The sequence below is a fragment of the Physeter macrocephalus genome, chromosome 11 (assembly GCF_002837175.3).
Source record: "Physeter macrocephalus isolate SW-GA chromosome 11, ASM283717v5, whole genome shotgun sequence".
NCBI lineage: Eukaryota > Metazoa > Chordata > Mammalia > Artiodactyla > Physeteridae > Physeter > Physeter macrocephalus.
In genome coordinates this window covers 154,959,430-154,966,745 of record NC_041224.1, presented here as the reverse complement: position 1 = coordinate 154,966,745, position 7,316 = coordinate 154,959,430, and the positions used below count along the sequence as shown (strand labels likewise).

The window sequence follows — 7,316 nt, the reverse complement described above, 5'->3', positions numbered from 1 at the left end:
CGTGGGATCCTCCCAGACCGGGGCGCGAACCCGGTTCCCCTGCATCGGCAGGCGGACGCGCAACTGCTGCGCCACCAGGGAAGCCCCTGCACTGATCATTTTAAAGGAAATCACCTACATGATACATGTAAATAACCAAAAAATAGAATTGGGCTCACACGATATCTGCAATTTTTATTTTAATGGATCCTGCCCAACTGCTGTCTGAAATGGTTATACTTTTCTGCATTCTTGTCAGCACTACATGACTATCCATTTCCTCATACCCTTGTTATATATATTGAAAATCCTCTGGTCAGTCATTTGTCTTAATTTTGGGGGAAGTTGTTTTGCAGAGAAATCTTTATTTTTTTTTTTTGCGGTACGCGGGCCTCTCACTGTTGTGGCCTCTCCCGTTGCGGACCTCAGGCTCCGGACGCGCAGGCTCAGCGGCCATGGCTCACGGGCCTAGCCGCTCTGCGGTATGTGGGATCTTCCCAAACTGGGGCACGAACCTGCGTCCCCTGCATCGGCAGGCGGACTCTCAACCACTGCGCCACCAGGAAAGCCCAGCCAATTTTAAATCCACACTTAGCAATCTTTTCTTTATGGCTTTTACGTTCTTCATCTTCTTTTAAGAATTCTACTCACAGCCTATACACATTTTCTTGTTTTTTTCCTAATACTTTCATAGCTTAAAAAATATTCAGACTTTTATCCAGTTGAAACATTTTCTCGTGAAGGATATGAGGTAGAAATCTAATTTTTTTTTTCAAATGGATAGCCAACTTGTCATTATAATACAATAATCACTAACATTTATTGAACAACACTTACTTGTAACAGGTACTATTCAATTCAACCCCATCTTATTGGGGTTGTTTTGAGGATTAAACAAAACATTTTAAAAGGGAAGCAAAGAAGGCATCAAATGGCTATGTGGTTTGCCCAATTCATACAGATATTAACTGGTGAAATCAGGATTCTAACCCCAATTGAATGACTCCACAATATTTGGCTTTTAATGTAATTTCCTTTTCATATATAGATTTGAAATACCAGCTTTATAACATACCAAATTGCCATAAATATATAGGTCTATTTATGGACTTTCTGGTCTGTTTCAATGATCTATTTGTCCATTCTTAGCTATGCTGTGATCATGTAAAACATCTAATCTGATGTCATCCACCCTAATTAAAGTTTTAATAACTCCCCATTGACCTTAGGATTAAGTCCAAACCCTTTAGCATGTCATATAAAGCCCCCTCCCTCCCACCTCCTACCTCTGGAGTCTCAGATGTGGCTACAGACACCTTCCCTTTCTAGTTCTTTTTAAAGATTAACTCAGACATAACTGCTTCTGGTCTTTCTCCCCTCCCCATCCCAACCAAGTAGAAAGAAATTATTCTTTCCACCTGTATGTCTACTCCCTCATACTTTTATCTTAGCATCATTATTTTACCATATTTATTCATCTACATGTTTCTCTTTTCCACCATAAATGAGTATCTTGAGGATAAGATCATATCTTATTAAATACCAGTATCACCTTAATAAACATTTGTTGAGTAAATCAATATAAAATGACCATCAAATTATGTGAGCAATTATCTGATTTATAAAAACATGCAACAAATTTTAAAATGACACAAAATATAATTTTCAAAACAACATTAAAAAGTGAGTGTATTTAACCATACTCAGCTCATTACAGAGCAAATGGGTGAGTGTAATAATAATTCATGCTATAGCATGTTTAATGAACTGGCAAAAGAGAAAGTTGGTCGAAGGAAGGCAGAGGAAATTTGTTTTTTAAGAATTAGAACCGAGGGGCTCCATAATCATCTGGCATCCGCTCAATGTTGTACCTGATCAGAACAAAAAATTAACACTGGTAAGAAATGTGGGTCCAGAACCCACGTTAAAAACCCATCCTTTACTGATTATATCACTCTCACCTCCTGTTGTGAATCCTTTGTCAGTGGGAACTAAATTTTAAAGGCCTATCATGATGAATGATTTACAGCAAAATGCTGACTATATTATCTTTATTCTTCAAAGTGAGAAAGTTAAGTTGGGCAGCCAGGCACTGAGTCCAGGTAAGTCCAAGACCCTCACCCATATTCTTCCCATTCTGTTGTGTTTGTCCCAGGATAAAAGGTGGCCAGTAATATCTGAGGACTGACATAGGAATATCCAAGAAGGATAAAAAGCAGCTTTTGTTTGTTTGTTTGTTTTGGCTTAAAACAGTGGTCATTTATTTATTATTTAGTACAATTGTGAGGGCTGATTAGGTGGTTTTGTTGCTGGCCTCCCTGGACTCACTCACAGACCTGCCAACAGCTGGGGGCCCAGCTGGCACTGGGTGTCCACAGCTTTTGTTTTTTTAATAAACTTTTAGTTTCCCAGATGAGGTGCTAATCACATGCACTAGGTTTCAAAAAAATATTTCTAGCCAAAAAGATTAGCTTGATTTAAATTACTGCTTTGTATTTAAGGCCACACATATCCCTATTTCTTCTAGTGATCTTATTGTAACAATGTGAATGTCTGCCTCATTCCTAAATCCTAGCTCTATCTTTTGCCTTTGCCTCATTTCTTCAAATAGAAGAAATGTTACTTTGCCTCATTTCTTCAAATAGAACTATGTAAACATTTATTTGATACATCAATCTCTTTCAAATCCTTCCAAAACTTGACCTCATTTTTAATTGATATCAATTATATACTTTTAATCACTTCCCTAAGAGAAAGTTCTCACCTATGGTTAGAAATGTACATGATGGGAACTCCAGGGATCTTCCGGATTCTTCGTTTAAGGTCCCGGTCAACGGTGGCCACAATGTAACACTTGTGCTGGAAGAGACCCATTGGGTGTTCACATAGAGCTCATTCAGTGATACTGGATACAACCACTGGCTAGTCTGAAGAACTATTCATTTTCACAGTAAATAGGAAAGGAAAGGCTAAACCAATTTGTTGAGTAGCTACTATGATCTAGGAGCTCAAATTTATAAGCTGCCTGGGCTGAATGTAGCTCTAAGAATCTTGACGGGGAGAAGATAGAAAAACTATTTAAAAGCTGAAAATTGGTTTTTGTCTTATAAGTGGAGAGGATTTTCATATCTGGGACAGACAATTCCTTGGTTTTGGGAAAACACCCTTAGAGACTCTACACAAAGGTAGAGTAAGTGCCTTAGATCCGAGGGCACAACTTTTGCCGTCTGTGGCATCTCCGGGGCTGACCTACTCTGAGGCCTCCTAGCAGCGGGGGTAGGCTGCCTCCTTGGCCCTAAAGCCAGAATAGGAGGATCTCCAGGACAAGTATGAGTCAAACAGCTCTGAAAGCACTAACATTTAGCTACCAGTTTGGAACTCATTTGTATTGTACTTTACTTCCATCCTACCCAAATCTCTCACTGAGTTTTATAAAGAGTTGCAGATTGGTGTCAGCCATGCTGTGGGAAATTAAGGGAAATGCTGGCCCCACCCATGGGATGAAGTGGCTAAAAGGATGGCAGTGTGGTCACCGGATGAAGATGATTATCCTCAGCAGAGAGAGGCTCTTTAAGGGCAATCAGTAGCAGAAGTTCTTGTAGTATTTGACAAGGAAGCCAGAACACAAGAATAAAAAACCTACTTATTCTAGGGTATGTGTGAAACAGCATCCTGGGAGACTTAGGTGTAACAAAATTCCTACACAGGGAGTAAATGGAACCTCACTTTAGATTCACAGGGAGGTGGAATCTGGTATATTATTATGTCTATACTCACTCACTTAAACCATCTTAGAGAGAAGATTTGTGGAATAAAGAATCAGTAAATGCTCCAAATTACACACCCAATAAATGCAAGTGCTAAGATTTGAAATCCTCCCTAAGCCAGTGATCTTTCCATTATGATTACAGTATACACTTCCAATCCATTTTCTCAAGTAAATGAGGACACCTACACTTCCCATGAAGGGATTCTATATAATTTTTTTTATCATTTATATTCCTAGATACTTTACATGAACATTCAGGAAATAAGTTTATCTTTTTTTTAAATAGCACAAAGTACATATTAAAAAATGATGATACCTGAGTTACTCTTTGTACTAAGCAGTCATCTGCATAGGTTCCTTTGTGTGTGCATGGTAATCGTTCAAATCTTGGATCCTTGGCAATCCTATATGGTTATAAAAGTGGATTAATGAAAACATTCAAGCAATTGAATAACTTTATGGCTCTCAATCAGTGAAATAAAAGTAATGTGATCTATCTGGAGATTTTAAGACACCCCTCTCCTCCTGAAGCTTATCTTCTAATTGAAAGACAATTTAGAGAGAAGGGAATTAAAGTTTACTGACAGCTGCTGTGCCTTACATCATGTACTTGTCACAAAACTGAATTATTATATTTCCATTTTACAGATAAAGAAGCAGATTCAGAGAGGCTGATTAATTTGTTCAAAGCTACACAGCTGGAAAAAGCCAGGATTCAAAACCAAATCAATTTTAACCTAACCATTTTACTTTTAGAAAGTTGTCTTACACACATGTACAAGAATATAGGCACAAGGATGTCACTACTACACAGTTTATAAGAATGGAAAACTGGAGATAATCTGATTATCCATCAGCAAGGTAAAAGTTAAATACATTTTGGTACCCCTATCCTATTTTTAAAAATGAGGTAGAGTTGTATGTACCAATGTGGAAGGACATATAATAAATTGTTAAATAAACAAAGCAGACCATATATATATATATATATATGTGTATACACACACACACACATACACACACACATATGTAACATAAAAAAATCATATTCATTAATGTCTTCATTGGTCTCAACAGAAAGGTCTTTAGTATTGGGAATGTGATAAGCTTATGATTTTCCAAAACTCTAGTTTTTCACTTGAAAGCTCAATTTTTATCATTGGTAACTAACAGAGTAAATTGTTTTCCGTAAAGTGACAGGTTCATTGCATTAATTTTTGAGAAAATACCTGCTAAATACCAAAGTCTGAAAAATCAGTGTTTGCCAGTTGTTCTTCACATAAAAATGATATTTCATGAAAAAGAAGCTGGTTCAGCTCACAACTCAAGCACACAAATGCTTTTCACAGAGACAACGTTCATCTTTGGTATGTTTTTCTTCTTCTTCCAGTTTTATTGAGATATAATTGACATACAGCACTGTGTAAGTTTAAGGTTTACAGCATAATGATTTAACTTACATACATCATGAAATGATTACCACAGAAAGGTTACTGAGCATCCATCAGGAGAAATGCTTTATGTGTACATCACATTTCACCACACAGAATACTGATGTGTACTGCAGGGTTGAGATTTAACAAAGTTAATGAATTTTACCACTCTATTACGCATATTCTTAAGTGACTGGCAATTTTTTTCAACTGCCAGTGGGTGGTAGTGAAGAATACAAAAACTACTAGCATTATTTGGGCCCACTGCCTTGATTTGTACTAAGGCACTGGCATTTTTTGCATTCAGTGCAAATGTCAGCACAGTGACAAAGGCAACATCTTGGTATTATTATGAAAACAGTTTTGCAAACTCCCTGCAACGGTCTCTAGGACTCCTGGGGTGGGGGAGGGTTCCATGAACCACACTTAGGGAACCACTGCTGTAAACTCAAGGGCACTTTCTAGAATAAACTCAAAACTTCTTTAGGTAAACTCAAAATGCTTTACGTGTGAAATTCTGAAGAAGATAACTAGATAACAAACTAACAGAAAAACACTATCTAATTGAAAATCTAGAGGAACTTAAATGAAGGCCCATGAGACCAATATGACTAAGTAACTTAGTTCAAAAAGCTTCAGCTTGAAAACCTCTAACCTTCCAATGTTTGCTTTCTTACTTATAAATAGTTAACTAGTTTTGTATGATTTTTATTTAAACTAACCAGACAAGAAATCTTCAGATAGCAAACAGTTGAAGGAGGGTCAAAACAATCTTCATTACACCAATCTAGAACAAATCTGGACCAGGTCCTTCCTACCTTAGAGCCACTCGATACTTCTGCCCCAACTTCTCAATTTCAGCCATTACGCAGTCAGTTATACAAGGGATACCTGTTAGGAAAAAAAAATTAGCAACAGAACTTGTAAAGGAACTGATTTAACTCTCTCTGAATTATATCCTGTTGAGAGTATGTACGTATGTATGTATATGTATTTACTGTTTGCAGTGCCACACAGCTTGAGGGATCTCAGTTCCCTGACCAGGGATCAAACCGAGGCCCCCAAAAGTGGAAGCACAGAGTCCTAACCACTGGACCATCAGGGAATTCCCCTGTTAAGAATCTTTGAAATGACAGCAAAATAAGCACAGTACAGTGAACAATAAGAACTAGAGAAGAATAAAATCCCAATCTATAAAGAAACTAGGGAACTGTTCCAACCCCACATCACATATTCCATAAAGTATCTGTCATAAACATAACTGGGGAAAAAAATTGAGCTGGATCCCTGTCATTGCTTATATATTAAAATAAATTCTAGATGGAAAAAAATTTAAATGTGAATCAAAATATTTAAATGTGAACCAAAAGAAACCATGAAATTAACCAGAGAATATAAATTTGATCACATAAAAATATAAAACTTCTGTTTGACAACTATCAAACAAAAGGTCATACTAAAGTAAAATAAAAATAAACTGGGAAAAATATTTCTACACGTGTCAAAGGGTAAATTTTCTTAATATACAAAGAGCTTTATAATAATAGCTTGGAAGCACTGAAATTGAAGCTGTGATTAAAAAATCTTCCAACAGATAAAAGCCGAGGACCAGATGGCTTCACAGGCGAATTCTATCAAACATTTAGAAAAGAGCTAACACTTATCCTTCCCAAACTCTTCCAAAATATAGCAGAGGGAGGAACACCCAAACTCATTCTACGAGGCCACCATCACCCTGACACCAAAACCAGACAAAGATGTCACAAAAAAAGAAAACTACAGGCCAGTATCACTGATGAACATAGATGCGAAAATCCTCAACAAGATACTAGCAAACAGAATCCAAACAGCACATTAAAAGGATCATACACCATGATCAAGTGGGATTTATCCCAGCAATGCAAGGATTCTTCAATATATGCAAATCAATCAATGTGACACACCACATTAACAAACTGAAGAATAAAAACCATATGATAAGCTCATTAGATGCAGAAAAAGCTTTCAACAAAATTGAACACCCATTTATGATAAAAATTCTCCAGAAAGTAGGCATAGAGGGAACCTACCTCAACATAATAAAGGCCATATATGACAAACTCACAGCAAACATCATTCTCAATGGTGAAAAACTG

General features: G+C 37.0%; 1 protein-coding gene across 2 annotated transcripts in view; it reads right to left on the bottom strand.

Annotated features, from left to right (window-relative positions):
- Positions 1–1,623: 1,623 nt before the first annotated feature.
- FCF1 (FCF1 rRNA-processing protein) overlaps positions 1,624–7,316 on the bottom strand; it is a 19,326-nt gene continuing 13,633 nt past the window's right edge. For both annotated transcript variants that reach the window (XM_007117102.3, XM_028496200.1), the window contains exons 5-8: positions 6,000–6,072; positions 4,065–4,152; positions 2,744–2,838; positions 1,624–1,850 (exon numbers count right to left, since the gene is read on the bottom strand). In XM_007117102.3, the coding sequence (XP_007117164.1) occupies positions 1,802–1,850; positions 2,744–2,838; positions 4,065–4,152; positions 6,000–6,072 (305 nt within the window). In that variant the 3' untranslated portion in view covers positions 1,624–1,801. The remainder of the gene's footprint in view (positions 1,851–2,743; positions 2,839–4,064; positions 4,153–5,999; positions 6,073–7,316) is intronic.